At 42.2% G+C, this 17,628-nt stretch overlaps 1 protein-coding gene across 2 annotated transcripts; it reads right to left on the bottom strand.

Moving 5' to 3' along the window:
- Positions 1 to 839: 839 nt before the first annotated feature.
- Positions 840 to 14,501, bottom strand: LOC129204282 (L-threonine 3-dehydrogenase, mitochondrial). Of its 2 annotated transcripts, none has more exons than XM_054819927.1 (10): positions 14,436 to 14,501; positions 12,329 to 12,440; positions 8,779 to 8,980; positions 8,379 to 8,421; positions 6,862 to 6,932; positions 5,968 to 6,117; positions 5,706 to 5,878; positions 4,756 to 4,846; positions 4,012 to 4,281; positions 840 to 3,781 (listed from the first exon to the last, which is right to left on the bottom strand). In XM_054819927.1, the coding sequence occupies exons 3-10, from the start codon at positions 8,960 to 8,962 to the stop codon at positions 3,642 to 3,644; spliced, it is 1,122 nt and encodes a 373-aa protein (XP_054675902.1). In that variant the 5' UTR covers positions 8,963 to 8,980; positions 12,329 to 12,440; positions 14,436 to 14,501; the 3' UTR covers positions 840 to 3,641. The 2 variants fall into 2 exon arrangements, with proteins under 2 accessions (XP_054675902.1, XP_054675903.1); XM_054819928.1 differs by lacking the exon at positions 14,436 to 14,501 and adding an exon at positions 13,285 to 13,700.
- Between the last annotated feature and the right edge of the window lie 3,127 nt (positions 14,502 to 17,628).

Below are 17,628 nucleotides of genomic sequence, written 5' to 3'. Positions count from 1 at the left end.
ATCAAAGCGAAGTAGCTGGAAAGAGCACAGTGCTGTGACACCCTCACCCGTTCTGCAAGAAACACAATGGCTGCATTAGTCATTAAATCGCGATCAAGCGGAATGCTTCCGCCACAAGAAGTTCCCATCATTAGAAATTTGAGGCGTAGGAGGGAAAGGCCTTGTTTAACCTGAAGGGAGTGTTTATTCATCAATTAACAAGGCAGGGTGGGTCCACGGTAAGTTATGAGGAGCACGCTCATTCTCACTCTTGTCTGCACAAACTTCTCCCGATGACCAACATCACTGGTTGTGCAACAGCTGGAGTCAGGACCAGCACAGAAGCAGAAACAAGGACCCTACAGCCTTAAACTCTTGGCATGTGTTTTGTGAAAGCTCCTCCCTCAGAACACCACTGCTCTTTCCTTGCAATTTCCAAGCTGCACGGATGTAAAGAGAGATGGAAACATGGCTGAAGACAGACCAACTGGCTCAACATGAGAAAGGGCTAAGAAATCTAGATGTGACAGAGGAATATTTGAAACCCAGCACTTTTTGGATGGCTGCCATCCACCAGCACAGCCCATGCACCTGCCAAGTGGCTCACTGAAGATTAAAGAGCAACCACGCTCTATCTGCCTGCGAGCAACCGTCTGCTACGCAGAACAACTGCAAGGATCAGGAGGAACTTACACATACATACAGATGTTTGAGAGTCACTGAGCAGATTGGGGGGGCTGTATCTTTCTCTGTGCCCCAAAACATGCATCACTTCTGCGGCTGAAGAAAAGGCTTCAGCACTAACTGGCATCCTTCATTACTGCTCTTATATGCTCTAAAAAAGGATGACAAAACAAGGGTACATCTGCATAGGATTTTATTAAAGTAGGCATCATCTACAACTTACAATATTTGAAAAAATATTAACTTTTTTTTTTCTCCTGAATAGGCAATTTAACAGCTACAATGCTCAAATGTCTCTGCCCAGAAGTCAAACTTCAAACTGGTAGCAGAAGTTATACATTTTGTACCACATGACATTGGTTTAATACAGAAAATACTGTAACATAGTTACAACAGAAGTTAATGGAGAAGATACAGAAAAAAAATCAACATGTGCATCATTGGTCACAGGTTGAAAACCAGAATTTCAAACACGACTCGGACCATGTAGACATCTCTAATCACATTCCCTATCACCACCTTGCTACCTCCAAACAACTCCCTGTTCAGATTTTGCAAAATAAAAGTTTCTTAAAAAGCTGCTCCTGAATGAAGTCAGCAACTTTTGGCAGGAAAAAAATACGAAACTGCTGTTCAAAATGCCATAGGTTTGCATTTCACCTTCACTGCAACACCATACCCAAAGCTTTTGTGCAATATCGCAACCATGAACAGTGTGTTTCAGAAGAACAAACATTCTTGCTCTTCACTCTCGTTAGCGTTAACTGGAGCTCTGAACAATGGGGAGGGGAGCAGAGCCCATGACTTTGATAAGTAAAGAAATTGAGTGAGACCCATCAACAACTCTATTTTACACATCTCATGGAACAGAGGCAATGAGGAGTTCCCAGGGTGTGAATTATGAGAGACTGGAATGGACAAGACACTTCAGCTCCTATTTAAGCCCTTCGTCTGACGGCTCAGCTAACAGTTTACTAGGAGATAATCCTGGTTTGGCAGGGCAGAGGACAAAACCTGAGCCAGCCTTTCCTGGGAGGGTATGAATGGAGGGCCAACTTTGCTGGCCCATTGGGCCAAATATTACACTTGAACAATGTGATAGTTACAATAGCGGCCAAAGTTTAAAAACTTGTCTTTTCAGAGATGTAAACAATATACAAAAATCAATATTTCAATAACAGGCCACAACCTTAGAGGTTTTTGAGCTTAAATACCTGGGAAAGGTATACTTTGCCAACAGATGAAACAGTAAGATACATACAAAACCAAGAGATACAAGTTTAACAAATGTTTAAAATAACTGGGTTTCACCACAGAATCTTCATTTGAAGGTTACTTTCATGAGAAAACATATTCCCTGCAGCACGTAGACTCCTTCACAGAGACAGAAATCTGGTCATGTCAGTTATCCACTTACTGAGGAAACAGCGCAGGGTTACAGAGAGTGTAACAGACTCACAACTGCCAAAGAATGGTCACAGAAAACATAGCAAACAAGTTGTAGGCAAAAAAAAAAAAATTACTTGAATGTGTTTACCTACACATGCTATTGGAGTATACAAGACAAAAAAGACAGAGGGCTTCATATAGGGAATTTCCAGTCATTTTGAAAATGAAAGATATTTTTTCTTTGAAAAAAAAATAAAATCAAAAGTTCCCAGATGCTGTTTCTCAAGGCACGCTATAGCTATAGTAGCCGATGGCTCAGATGCACATCCATGGAAACTGGTATTTTACCTAAAATGGCTTTCCTGTCTCTCCAGTTTGTCATTTCTCAAAGTCTCCTAAGTAGCTTTTGAATAGACATATCTTCCTTGCATGCACCTAGCAAGACTCCCTTGTTAATCCCAGAACCTCCCGTGCATAAAACTCAACGAGCAGAACAGCCCTTAACTGTAGCCAGAAGATGGCTTCAGCTTCTGGATCCCTCTCTAAAGAATAAAAGCGTATGACAGTTACATATACATAGCATCTACAAACACACTTACAGTGCACGTGGAAAATGCAGTGAATATGAACAGATTTCAAAGGCTGACCTGACTCTACCATAAGGCTCCATCATCAGCCCACCTTTAAAACCTGCTCCAGGCATTATGTCATCGTGCTAGCATGGCAAACAACCGGGATAACCAAAAGTAGTGCTAATTAACAAGAAACCCATACCTGGGCATTGCCTCACCCCAGATTCACATATACGTAACAGCTCTTCAGATTTCAGATCTACCTCCGAGGTTAAACTGAAGGCAGCAGCACTTTCAAAGAACAGGACAAAGCTGAGCTTGTAAACCCTGTTTTGTTAAAGCATAATGAGAATTCAAGTCCTATTCCCCTTCACATTTATAAGCATTATAAGAATAATGCTACTTTGTATGCCCCATGTATAGAAAAAGCGTATGTTTATACAGCACTAATATATATATATATAAATAGGAACTATTGACCAAAGTTTGATTTCAAACTAGAATTGCAACGACCCCTGCAATTTGGAAACATGAAGTAGCTCTTCTAATCTCTCTTTCGTAAGCAAAGAGTAGAAAGGATCATATCTTACTACAATCTAGCATCCTCCACCAGGAAAATGAAAAACCTATTGTTAACTTGGCAGGATATGCCAAGGTTTGACAATATTGTCCCATGTTGTTTGCCAAAGAAGAGGCAGGCAGCAGGAATGATTGGAGAGTCATCAGCCAGGAGTAAGTGCCTTTTTTTTTTCCCCCCACTTTTTTTTTTTTCTTCTAGCTGCTTAAGTGTGAAAGTTCAGGAATTCTGTGTTTTTCATTGGTACTGTGCTTGGATACAGTACCAAATGATGTTGTTTATCTAACAGTACATTCCGGCTACAGTATGTTTCTGCCCAATTCTATTGCTACTTACGAAAATTAGTAATTGACATGCTCTAAGACTCAGAAAACTATAAACTAATTTAGCCATTTCTTCCTGGTCCTCTGTAGAAATCTGGAAACATCTTACAAAGTATTTCAGTTAGCTTGAGCAATCCTGGAGTCTGACCCAAGGAAGCTAAACATTGTAGTCACCAACTCAGGGAGATCATAATCATGTTTCCAACCCCAATCCCTCCTGGCGTTCCTGTCATCGAAGTTCATTGGCCAGCTGTCAGCTGCAGTGAAAAGAAAGAAGAAACAAGGACCATGAGGTTTAAGAAAAATTTCTTTAAGATGCATCATCACTGGCCATTCGAACTACTAGAACTGAATTTCAAACCATAAGACTTAAACTGTACAGGAGCAATTTGCAAGTGCCTAAAAAGGAAAGAAACTTTGTTTTGCCCTTAACTTATAGTAATCTTCATGTTTTTTCTTACCCGCTGCCGAAGAAGCTGATACTAACCTATGGCCTGCCTGACTTCATCCACGTTGTAGGTCACCTGGAGTTCAGGAATGTGCTTCTGCACCTCTTGCGCCAGCTCTTCAGGAGTGAAGCTCATGGCACTAATGTTGTATGTCCGCATGCTCAGTGCCTCTGCGGGGGCCTCCATGACCTCCAGAGTTGCTTTCAGACAGTCATCAATATACATCATAGGGAGACGAGTGTCTGGCTTTAGGTTGCATTGAAATTTGCCAGTCTTCATGGCATCATGGAAAATCTGGACAGCATAATCTATAGAAAAGAACAGTGGATGTGTGTACTCATCTGCCTCAATACGTTGCTCACTTCACAACGGTCAACGATCCTCAGACCACCCCCAAAGTCTCCTGTCTAAAATCTATAGCAGAACCATATATGATTTACATTGTACAGCAGGAGCTTAAGAAGTCATCCTAAAATATCCCAATGCTACTCTAGCATTTGCACACTGCAGGAAGACAGCAGAGTTTAAAATATTTTTAAAAGAAACGGTCTCAATGAGTATAATTTATCTAAAAATCTCTCAAATACTGTTTAAAGGTAAAGGCTACGTAATTATGCCCTAGGTTGGAATGGACAAAAACGTTGTAATGCTGTTGAAATAGCATCTCTACACTGATGCTCTACACAAATTAAATTTCTACAAACACATTAAAAATTACTGTATTGGCTTATGTTTTTGCTGTTCATGCTTGCAATACTGATAAATATGCACAAGCCACTTACCAGTTGTTCCCCCACCAGGCTGAGAGTCAGCGGATATAATTCCTGGGTATCTCAGGCAGCGGAAGTCTAGGCCATATCGGTAATGGTAGTACTATGGAGGGAGGAGAGAAACTTAGCTTTACAACTCCTACAACTTAGCCACACAACTCATTGATTCCACAGGAAAAATCTGCCACAGGATGAACCTTCCTTCTGTAACAATCCCATCACAGGGATGAAAGAAAAGAAACTACTGAGCAGTCTCCATTCCCTGACACGGAGCTCATCTCCCTGCTTGACCTTTTCTAGTTTTCATCCACACTAATAGACACAGATTGATTTCTAATGCAGGGTCTCACTCTTGCTTTCAGAAACTGAAAATTCCTAAGTTTGTGACACATTTCAGGTTAATACAGTCTTCACACCTGCCACTGTCCTTCATAAATTTGAAGCATGAGGAAACTGTATGTAAAAATATCAGCTTTAACAATGTTTTGGCTTTGTAATTTTTAACAGTCATAAGAGAAGTTGTGCATGTACAGACTCCTATGGCTTTGACTTTAGAGCCTTTTGGGTGTTTTTTTGTTTGTATTTTTTGTTGGGGTTTTTTTCTGTTGTTTTTTTTTTTCAGAAGTCATCATTGTCTAGCACGCTTTCGCAAGACTTTGTACACTGTCATTTATGCAATGCCATTCATATTGGCAGATGAGGCAGAAAGGCCAAAGTCAAAAGAACCAGGGAAAGAAACGATATTGAAAGTTAGATGCTTGCCAGCTTCCAATGTTTTGTACTTTTTCCAACAACACTCAAAAGATATTTGTCCTTAAGAGCTGCCTCAGACTACTACTGAGTACTAAAGCCTGAAGGAAGGAAAAAATGGGGGTGGGGAAACACTGCAGTGAGGAATCTTAGAAGACCAATGAAGTTCTCCCAGAACTTTCATGAAATAAATAAAATAAAAAAATTCTCACTTCTCCCATGAGTTCAGCGTGAACCTTGGAGACTCCATAGATTGTCCTTGGTCTCTGAATGCAGAGATCAGGAGTTGGATCTCGAGGAGAGGTGGGACCAAAGGCTCCAATAGTGCTTGGAACAAAGAGTCTCAAATTATGCTCAGCTGCAATATCCAGAACATTGTGTAAACCTGGAACAAACAACAGGATTTATCAGAACATACACTGCACTTTCTCAAGCTTCTGTAGGAGTCATGAACTTGAAACCCTTGTCACATACCGGTAATATTTACAGCTCTGGCCAAAGGGACATTTGCTTCTCCAACAGCACTGAGCAAAGCGCTATAGTGGAACAGCCAAGTTATCCGATTATTCACCACTATCTCACGCAAATTCTTGTAGTCCAAGATATCTGCGTAGATAAAAGGACCTAGAAGAAAGGGAACCAGTAGGTAACTGAATACCAAAAAGAATGGATGTAAAGAAAAGTTCTACATGAAACTGCTGCTTCTTGACCGTACCTCTGCAGATTTGACTGCACAGAAGAGCGCACACCTAACAGTAGTGATCAATAAATTAGTAAATAAGCAGGACAAATGAAGGGAAACAGCTACCTTTACCTCAAAACCAGACTGATGGAAGAACTTTTTTTTTTTTAATCCAGTCAACAGCATGAAAACAAGGAACATCTAGTGTACAATATTTGAATATCTAAATACATCACTAAACAGTAATGACAAAGAAAAGCTTGTGCAAGTTTCTAATGTAAATAATCCAAAAAACCTACTCTACATATATCTTATCATAAAAAATTGCCTGAGCATAGAAAAACAAAAACACAAATTTAATTTCCAACTTGTTCCTTCCAAAAGAATAAATGCATCTCTCTTTACAGCAGGAGCACAACAGCTAAGCTCAACTGGACTCAAGTACTTATTCTGGTCAACAAAGTGGCAAAGCAACAATGAAAAAATGCAAAGAAAATTATTTAGAAAAAGGGAATAATAGACAGAAGAAATCAATGGCTTGGCAAGATTTCAAAGCAGAAAGGCATTATCCAGAAGTTTTGAACAGCAACTTTTTCAGTTTAATCCATTATGGTTTAGACTTTGATAATTAGTCTATCAACATCAGAGGTAAAGTTTTTTTTCCATATGCTTCCCTAGACACTTACCACTATAAAAAACATTATCTGCAGGCTTTCTAATGTCAGACAAGATCACGTTGCTCTTTCCAAAGCGTTTCCTGTGTAAAAATACCCACATGGTACAGTGAGTCCACAGTCTTTGAGAAAATTTATGAGTTGCTATGCTGCTATTTTGTTTTGCAGGAGCAGTATCAGAAGAACAATAATTTCCACAATGAAATCAGCTATTGCACTTAAAAAAACAACAAACAAAAAACCCCAAAACCAAACCACAGTCTAAAAATGTCAATACAGCATCTTAGAAAATTAGTAAGCTACTTCTAGTTCCAGTGAAAGACTGCATAAGAATAGAGAAATCTTTTAGAAAATGAAAATATCTTGAGAAGACCTTCCTACCCTCTAGCTGAAAATTTCACACAGAGACAACCTACTCCCCTGCAGACAGCAAAAAGCCACTGGGCTTGCTTTAACTGCAGCTACTTTTATATCAACAAAGTAAATAGAACTGAGTAATCTCTGCCTTGTACTTTTCTAATCAGCACAAGGCTATCTCAGAGAACAAGTTTGATGACATTGGAGTACATTCCAGCCCTTCCATTGTTTAGATGATTTTTAAATATATCATAGAAATGGTAGAAAACACTCAAACTGCAACACAGTGTTGAACACAGGGAGTTTGCTCACTTTTGATCATAGTTCAAATCCTTTGCAACAAACACTGTCTAGATGCAAACGATACTCTGGACCTCAGTAGGTGTGGATGTGGACAACTATATGGACCAGGGAGAGCTCTCAGAGCATTTTACATCTCTTGAAAAGATACCATGAAAAAATACGGTAACTGTGTTTGTGAGGCAGGGGAACACAAAGAGCCAGAAGAAATATATTTTCAATTTAGTCCTTTTGCTGCATCAGTTCATCTTTCACCAAATCATAAAAACTTGAAGATCTTGCATCCTAATCTTTATTTTTGTTTGCATTTTACTAAATAGAGCATCTTATTCCTGAAATTACTTCACTGAAATTCTCAGAGATGAAAGACAGCAGTAGCAAAGCCCAACAGCTGAGTAGTTAGCAAAGGACTATGTATTTTTTCAAGTGGATGTTTGCACTTTTTTTCTTTTTTGTAGTACCTGCATAAAATCACAGCCTCTGTCTCTATTGAGCACTAAAATCCAGTCTTATTTGGCTAGACCAAAAAAGAAAAGGAAAACTGACCATCTGAGGATTCAGATTCTGAATACTTCCATTTAACTGGAAGCAAACTGAACTCAGTGGCTAGTCTCTTAGACAAAATTATGTTATTTTGGGAATCGTGACCAATGTACACACAGAAAGTACGTCAGTGAACCTAAACCAAGCACAGGAATAAAAAAAATAGAGAGATGGTGAAAATTTATTTACAAAACCAACAGGCAAAAAAAGAATCTGCAATCGTCCCTAGGATTCTTTTTAAAACAACTTTCCTGAAAATTATTGCTTCTAAAAGTTATGGTTAAAACTTGAATATCTCACTAGTAGCAAGTCAAAGAATCATGGCATACCTCAGAAGCTTAGCAAGTCCCACTCCAAGCTGACCAAGACCACCTAAAAGGCAACACGCAAGAGACAAAAATCAGAGGAAAAATGATATCAAAACACAGATCTCCATTATTACAGGCATCACAACAGAAATGAGTACTATTTTTCTCAGGAAGTCAAAAAGCTTTTGTATTGTTCTCATGAAAAATCCTATGAACTGGTTTTAGTAGATTTCTGGAATAAAAATAGTAGGAAAGTTCACATGGGACTCTGATCCTACCACTATATGGGGAAGATCATCACAATTCCAGAATATTTTGAGTATTTTTGCTTCCAACACTCTGGTCACCAGGGAGGGAGGAGGGGAACAGGGGACTTGACTGGAAGCTGGAGCAGCCAGACAGTTATGATGGGAATGCTGACCTGTAATTAGCACCCGAGGATGATCAGACTCAGAAAAAGAAACCGAGTGAAAGCTGGCATCAGAGGCCACCTGGCGGGGTGAGACTCCAATGCATCGAATGGGCACGATGGAAATCCCACATCCACAACCAGAGCTCTGTAGCAGCTGGCTGACGGCTCTGCTCACGTTTTTGACAATTGGCATCTTCCTCCTTCAAATATGCTGCGAGACCAAGAGAAAAAGATTAGTCACAAATGACTCCACCATATTAAACATTTTAAATGCCTCCTTAGAAAACTCTGAAGGGTTTAAGAGAAGTTTGATGCAATCCAAGTCCTAGCTGACATGCCAATTAAGAGCCACGTCTACCAGAAGCAGCCTGTGAAGTAACATGAATAGAGGCAATGTATTCACCAGAGTGAGCTCAAGAAAATGCCCCAGCACAGAGTCCAGTAAAATGAACAGTGAGATTATAGTTCAAGTTTAAGCCTTTTTACAAGTCACTAGAAACCATGATTTCAAGCATAAAAGACAATAAATACAGAATTCAACAAGTTTAGCTGCCACGATTACACAGCTTCACTATAGATACTTTTGAGTGAAAGTTTTGTCACAAATAAGCTAACCTTCTTAGGATTGCATCAGCAAGATTCAGCTAAGCCAACAGAGGCAGCAGTAAATCTCTTTAAAGAGCACTGCTTTGCTCAAACTTAATATGCATGATGGACAGTAGCCAGGAAGCGAACAAAGGAGAAGCAGTATTTACCCAGGACTCACTCATGAAAAAGTCCTAATTACTTCACAAAAAAAAGGACATGATTTCCTCAAAGTAACACACTGCAAAAATATCCCTAAATTACCCTGAGCTTCATGCAAGTTTGTTTTTCTTTCTCTCCAAATCTTTCATACTAGGGAAAGAAATGGAGACAAATGTACCCCAAATAAATCCCACATGCATCCACAACTGGTCTTTTCTAGGGTTCCAGTTTACTTCTTTCAAACACAATTCTTAAGGTGCAGTCACTTAAATTCTTCCATATCCCCCTTCAGACAACTTTTAACTCTCTTGCCCAAAGTGACAGAATGAATAAGTTTGCAGATGAAAACATATTTTAAACTAACTTGCTTGACAGTTCCCTGTTAATTCCTTTCTCATATGCGTTCTTGTTGCATATATTATAAAAAAAGAGAGTCATGGTAAAGGAAGGCCACAAGAAGAAATTACAGCAGCTAATTGCTGCAGATGAATTCCAGCACTGCCAATTCTAGTACACATAGAAAAGCAAACAAGTAATTAATGTGGGTGTTCCTTTCACTTAAGGCAACACACAAGGCTGAGAATTTTCTGATACCTTAGGGAGTCCTGCTATTTAAATACAGACAACTTCCTAAACTACCTATCACATGCCTAATAAGATACCCTCCCCCAAAAAAAGCATTATTAAAAATCATATTTGCATATTAAAGTTGATCAAAGACTTATTCTGAGATTCATCTTTGCCCCCTTAGACTTTTCTGCTCACTTGTTTATTGCCTTGAGAAGCATTGTCAATTAGTATCCTGATGAATTAGCCAAGCCTTTGCTGCACCTCACAGCCACAAACCCATTAGAGGCATCAGTCTCCCTGATTACAGGCTTGATCTATTAAGCTGTATCTGTCCTGTCACAGTGCTACAGAAGCAATCGCTCTATCTTCTCCAGGCTTTGCACAAGTCTCTTGTAATTCCTTGTTATACACCAACCCTATATACCTACACCTAAGTCCACCTACAAAACTAGAGCAAACAAGCTATTCCTTGTGCATGGAAAGTGAAGCCCCATTTCCTGAGGACTCAGTCTCAGAGGTAACTAATTGCTGTCTAAGAGGTTATGACATCGTTCTCCTATCTTGATTCTCTAGCATTGATTAGTATAATTATAAAGGAAAGGCTGAGACAGCTAGGACTGTTCAGCCTGGAGAAGAGAAGGCTCTGGGGGATATTATCAGTGTATATAAATACCTGAAGGGAGGGTGCAAGGAGGACAGAGCCAGGCTCTTTTCAGTGGTGCCCAGTGCCAGGACCAGAGGCCATGGGCACACACTGACACACTGGAGGCTCCCTTGGAACATCAGGAAACACTATTTTACTGTGAGGGTGACTGAGCACTGGCACAGGTTGCCAGGGAAATTGTGGAGTCTCCATCCTTGGAGATGTTCAAAAGCCATCTGGACGTGGTCCTGGGCAACTGGCTCTGGGTAGCCCTGCTTGAGCACGGGGATTGGACTGGATGACCTCCAGAGACCCCTCCAGCCTCCACCATTCTCTGATGCTCAGCCAAGGCACTAATGAGATTTCTATCCCCCAGAAGTACACTTTCACAAACCAGACATATTCTTGCTATTTTTGAGACTGAGGCCCTGTCAAGCTTACTTGAAATTAGCCAACAGGAGCAAAAATAGTTAGGTATGTAGGGAAAGAAGGCAGCAGGCAGGTGTATCCAGACAATTCAATCTCATAAGACATGTTTCTCCCTAGGAAACTCACGTAAGAGGATTAAAGGGTAGTGTTAGCTCTTTAAAGAGCCACGATAATCCCTTCTTGTTTCAGAATGGGATATAAACAGCTCTTATAGCACTAAGATAGATAGACTCACTGGTCTCTGTTGCAGAAAATTTCCCCTTAAAGTACCTGAAAAGGCATTTTGTATTTTGAGCTCTATAAACAAAGTACAAACTACAGTTAGTTGCTACTAAAAATGCCATGCTAGGATCGAATTGGTTTCCCACTTACTGGACTGGTTTCTCCAAACGCACCTGGAGTGAAACCACACAGGCTTAAACTGAGAATTTACTTACAAGTCTAGGCTGACTCAAAAGAACAGTAAACACATTTTATACCAGACACTGAAAAACCCTCAGCTCACCAAGCAGCACAGCTGCAAGCAAAAAATCCCACCTATGACATGCATTTACTTTTGTTTCAAATATGGAGGGGGGGAAAGAAATGGTGTAACTAGCTATTAAATTCTAGAAGTTGCCAGCATGTGCACAGATATATAAAGAAATTAATAACACCTCTTAAAAACACCTCCCCAAACCAACCATGATATAAAGGTAGTCCCACCACAGTGATTAACTTGCAAGAGCAACTTGGACCAAAAAGCCCATTCTGCTAGATCAGAGTTTCCCATTTTAAATAACTTCAATGAATTATTAACAGCTCTGAACACAAAAAGTATTCATTTAATGGATGTAAAAAAAAAAAACCACCCTTAAATTTTTTGATTGGTTTCTCTTTCTTACTATCCCAAAGAGGAATATTTCTGTACCATTAGGAACTGGAGAGAAAAAAAAAATTATACATATATTTTCAGACCTCCCCCCCATATTAACTTCTGACTAGTTTCTGAGTCACTGGTTTTAGTCATCGACCCAAACTGATCTAGTTTTCTAGATCAAGTAAAATGAGGAAACTTTATCCTGAAACATGGAAGTTATTTCCCCCACCCCACTAATTTCAATTAACAAACCAATGCTAATTTCAAGGATTAAGCAATACATGCTGGAATTTTTCCTCTTCTGTACTCACCTGTCCCTCAGCTGGTGATAGAGCAGAAGCAGAATGGAGATGACAATTTATAGGACACTGCCTCTTTTGAAAGCCAATCAAAACCTGACAGAAAGTAGGAGTTGTCCCACACCTTAAAAAAGAAAAAAAAAAAATGTGCGCGTATGAGAGCAGCAGCAGCCAGGGATATCACTTCGTTCACATTTGCTTGATTTTGTAATGTCTGTAACTTTATGATAGGCAGAAGACGCTGAAGCTATGTGACCAGCTCCTTTAATTAACAGAAACATACAATCTAGGGTCATCTCTGAAGGACAAGTTTTAAACTAATTGGTTGCAGTGCAAAGGATTAGTATAAAGCAAACACACATTCAAATGTAAAGCAGTAATCTCTCTCGGATAGCAGGAAATTTCTGAGTTTTCTAAGAAGATTAAAGCACAGGGAGAAGGAAAAGGGAGGGGGGAAAGAAACAGGTTCATAAAATGACATTTAGCAAGTTAACTGCCAGCTGCTGTTCCTTTCCAAGATTTCCAAAGTGTTATATAAGCAGCAAGCACCTGTTACTCATATATAAGACAAAAACATGTTTATAGAAGCTAGTAGTTTCTTATGTATTAGTTATTAATAGAACATTATGGTGATAAGACAGATAAGAAACTCATGGGTTTGGTCTGGAAAATCCCACAACACTAAGCTTCAAAGAAAATGGGAAAGAAGGAAGAGAGGTCAGAACCAAACCCCAAAGCTCCTCCAGCATTTCTGGGAGCTGCACAGCTGCTGAGATGCCACAGGATGCTCCTCCACAGAGCTAACCAAAGAAATCCAAACCTTGCTACTTTCAAAGAAAGTTAAAATAGTCTTTAGGGCACAGGATCTCACAGATTCCCAACCACTAGTACTTTCAAAATGACCAACAGCCTTGGGCATATGGTCTACATGAACGCACTGAACTCCCAAGTTATCGTTCTCAACTCACACTTGTCTCCAAAACACACAGTTTCTGCTTCAGACCTGAAGAAAGGCTTATGCATTGGAAAGCTCCTCTACTTTTTCCAACTGTATCAAGAAGACCTTAAGTAGAAAGATACTGCCCGCCTTGGGCATCCAGAAGATGAAGCACATGCCAGCTTGCCTGTCTCATGAGAAAGCCTTGTTCCCTGGCGCCCAAGTGTTGCCAACTGGAAAGTCCATCGGATCACCGCATTTGGAAGCGCTCAAGCCGCAACAGCTAGGGGATACTCTCGGCTCAACCAGCGCTTAATGCAGCCTGCCTAGCTGGAAAGACCAAAGCCATCACGCGTCCTCTGTTGGCATTCCCTCTGGTTCAGAGAGCCCCAAACTGGGGCAAGGGGACCCTGCGTCCCTCCCTGTGTCCCCTCGCATGGTGGATGTGCCAGGGCAGAGGGGTGGCTGGGCTGTGCTGTTCTCTCTGGCAGGCAGCTGTTGGCTAACCTCAGTTAAAATAACCTTGACACACATGCGCGCAACCTCCGCGGCTTGTTTTACAGAGGTGACGCACGACCGCGGGACGACGCCGTACGCCTCGTGGAACCCGCCAAGAAATGACATCAGCTTTAAACACCAGGGGACCGATTAGAAATCTGACCTCAGCGACCAATAAAAAAAAAAAAGTCAGATTATACCAGCTACTGAGCAGCATGACGCTCTCGGAGCAGCTAAGGAAAGATCTACTTTACACCCGGCCTCCACAGATGAGGTAGAGAGTCTGGCGCAAGTTACACGCGTGAAGAAAACCTGTAGCCCCACGCCAGGTCTCTGGTGAGAAGAAAAAGGGCCAAGAAAGGGCTTAACACCCCCGAAGATGCTGCTCCCATCCCCGGCCCCAAACGGGCGGCGGCACCTCACGCCGCTGCCCCAGGAGTAGCCGGGAGGGTGGCGGGGAGAGAAGCCGGTTCTCTCCCCGGGCAGGACCCGGTTCCCCTGCCGGAGATGAGGCGATGAAGGGCGGGAAGCGCCCACCGCCCCTCAGGCGAGCGGCCGTTACGGCCGTTACGGAGCAGCGCCCGCCCCTCTCCCCCCTCCCCCATCTCATTCATTCGGTCACGGGCCGTGGAATGAAGCGGGGCGGCCCCACAGACCCGCGGCGCGGCCCGGCCCCGCACTCACCCCCGGACCCCACCGAGCTCCCGCCACCGCCTCTCCCCGCCGCCGGCTCTGGGTGCCACTGGCCCGGCGCCGCGCCCCGAGAGGCCCAGGGGTAGTGGGGGAGGCGGGGCGGAAGCCAGACGTCACCGCCTGCCGGGGAGGAGATTGGGGAGGGGAAAGTGACGTCAGAGCGATGCAATGCAGGTGTGATGTCATGCCCTGTCAGGCGCATGGCTTCCGGTGAGGGAGGTGGCCACCCCCCAGGCCTGGGCCCAGTGTGATACGGTGGATGGAGCCTCCTTGGCCTCGGTGGCACCAAGGGGACACAGGGGAAGAGCAAACACAGAAGGTCCCCGAAAACACGAGATCCCCGAAGACAAGAGGTCAGCAGTCACTGGCCAAGCTACAGTATGACAACATGGCGCTGGCTGAGGCCAGGTTTGCAAAGAGAAATTCAGGACGTGCACCACTACGAAGGTCTGAGGCAAGGGGAGCCATGGTGGCCCCTTTGCAAACACCGCCAAAAATAATATTTCTAACCAGAAAGCATCCTCCATATCGGGCTGTGGAGGTAAGAATGTCACAAAACCTGTCTGGCTGTGAAAAGGGTAGGACTAATTCAAGGTACCGTGAAGAAACTTTTCCTGGGGATTGGGTGACCTGTTGCGCAACTCCTTGAGCAGGATCAGCGCTGCTGCTGACGATCCCTCTGGGTGAGAAGGACCAGCAACCAGTGTATTTGGCCAAAGAAAGCCTTCTGATTAAACAACTGTTGAAGAGGGCATGGCAAAATGGTGAGTTCTGCAGGATTTGTATGATTGGGAATAAACATGTTTGATGATCAGCGCACAGATGGAAAATTCTTCTACCTCAGAGAAGGAATTAATACAGAGGTTCAAGAGCAGAGGTTCATTTATCAGAGTTAAAATGACAAAAAAGCTTTTGACTATTAAAAAAAAATAAATTAGGAGCTCCATCATGAAGAAAATAGAAGGGGAAAGTCCTCTAAGACAATGGCAAGTATCTTCTGTGATGATTAATGGCAGAACACTGATGGCAAGGCTTCAGGAATAAATAAAGTATTAGACATTTCCCTTTCTACATGGAGGAAGATGAAGAAGTGAGAGCTAGAAGGTGTTTTATCTCCCCTCTTCCCCACTGTGAACAGTTTAAGACCTGTTTATGGGCAGAAATTAGGCAAGATGGAAAGACTATAATCTGCAAAACACTGTGAAATACAACAGATTTCAGAAAAGATAGGTAATGTTACAAAAAATATATGTTTAAATGTGAAATCCAGGCCAAAGGAGGAGGTTGGTTTGCCTTCAGAAGCACCTTCAAATACAGAAAACAAGTACCGTTAAGAGTGAGCGTAAACAACTCAAGCACTAATCGTTTTTAAAAAAGAAACTGATAAACTCAACAACACAAAAATAAGAGTCCATTGTATGAATAACAATCAAGTGGGTCCAGCCAACAGAAAGGACCCATACTTAACAAATGTAATTACTGCACTTAGCTTCCTTATGCCTCAGTGTTCTGCTTATAATAAATGGCCTTGAAAAACAGCATTTCTATAAAGAATGGTTAGTTTGCAAAGCTCTGTGAGGTCCTCACCTGCTCCTTGCTGTGGTTAGGCAGGCATTGCTCATCACTCAGTGAACTGAACTGAGAACATAAAATTAACCACAGCAAATCAAGCAAAGATCATCCTAGTCCAGGGGTTTTTTTTTGTCTCTAACAGCAGCTCTTTCCCCACAATACTCTCACAGACCTCTGTGATCTACAGCTGAAGGGCTTTCTCAACCAGACATGGTATCTTCACATTCCATCTGTTTACAGTCACTCGTCGTTAATGTTTTTCTCCTCCACAAACTCACCCATATGCTTTTCAAACTCAGGTAAGCTTGTAGTATCTATGCTGGATAATATGCCTGCTTCATATATGATTTTGTGCCCTCTAATTATATGTAGCTAAGCTGTTACATAACAATCCCCCAGCTTGCCTGCCAAGGGGTGAAATTCATAAGCAGGAGGAAAGGGGGGGGGAAGTTTTATAAACATCTCTGTGGCAATCTAATCTTATTTCAAAGCCTTTGTTCTTCAGGATTGCTTGGGGAGTTAGTGTTGTTTATGGTTGTGAAAGGTAGAAGTGTTTGGAGTAAAGAAAAAAAAAAGTAGTAAGGTTGTTTGCTAGAAGTACAGCTCCACAGAAGAAAGGAGGAGAAGGGTCTGGAGCTGTGGAAGCTCTTTTGTACAGCTGCTGCTGGAAACTAGAAGACTTGTGAGAATCAGCTCAGGGAAAGGAGGATTCAATCAACTTCTGTCTGAAAGCAGGCATTGCTGACTGCATCCCCCGTTTAGGACTTGCTGTAGTCCATCAAATCAATGATCCATCAAAGACAGCGTCCTGTTTGCCAGCAGTTTGTCCTTCAGAGGACACCCTACCAATCCACATAGTCATAATATTCCCATGAGGAGAGGAACAACACACAAGCTTCCCCTGCCAGCAGCACCTTATGCTGTCAGAAGTCACCTACTCCCTCAGCCCGAAACAGCAGGAGAACCTCGATTTAGGAGTGGGATTCTCATATTGAGCCCTCCTTCCTAGGCTGCAAACACCTAGCACACCAAAATGCTGCTAAGAGTTTTAGAAAGTGTGACGCAGGATCAGATTTAAGTCCAGATCCTTTGCACAAAGTGCTCCAGGCTCTCTAATCCCTCTTGGTTGCTCGTTAAGAACTTCTTGCTACATACAGCTTTACCAGTTGTCTAGGAAATCAGGAGTGCCTGGACTGCATTGAACCATGTCATGTTACTGGGCTTCTGCAGTTTTGACCAAGTAAGGTCCCTTTCTAGAACCATGTTTGGCCAGTACACCCCAAGAAATGTGCAATGTTGTCCTCACTGCCTCCGTAGTGTCCATTATCATATCAATTTGGGGAGTGTCTGCGTATCAGCCCCAACAGATGGATTGCCCTTCAGTGGGCTGTCTGTAAGCGAGAACAGACTGTTCAGGACATTTGCTCTAAGTAAGCCAGGCAGAGGCGGGCTGGGGAGGAGAAGTACAACAGATGGGGGTAACAAGTAGCATGTGATGGGCTGAGAAACAGAAGAGGAGACTCACAGGCCTGAGGCAGGCAAAGGAGTGGAGAGAAGCTATGGAGAGACTGAGTGAAGGACAGCATTGGAGAAAACGGGCAGAACTAGTGTA

This window comes from Grus americana, chromosome 3 (assembly GCF_028858705.1).
Source record: "Grus americana isolate bGruAme1 chromosome 3, bGruAme1.mat, whole genome shotgun sequence".
Taxonomy (NCBI): Eukaryota; Metazoa; Chordata; class Aves; order Gruiformes; family Gruidae; genus Grus; species Grus americana.
Note: the sequence above shows the minus strand (reverse complement) of the source record. Positions and strands in the feature narration are given on the sequence as shown.

What these genes read in the sequence shown, in the direction of transcription:
- LOC129204282 (XM_054819927.1), bottom strand. Translation starts at nt 8,962, where the DNA reads ATGCCAATTGTCAAAAACGTGAGCAGAGCCGTCAGCCAGCTGCTACAG. An exon ending in CAGAGCTGTAAATATTACCG is followed by an intron (nt 5,879 to 5,967) that starts GTATGTGACAAG and finishes TGTTTGTTCCAG; the next exon opens with GTTTACACAATGTTCTGGAT. An exon ending in TGAAGTCAGGCAGGCCATAG is followed by an intron (nt 3,782 to 4,011) that starts GTTAGTATCAGC and finishes TTTTCACTGCAG; the next exon opens with CTGACAGCTGGCCAATGAAC.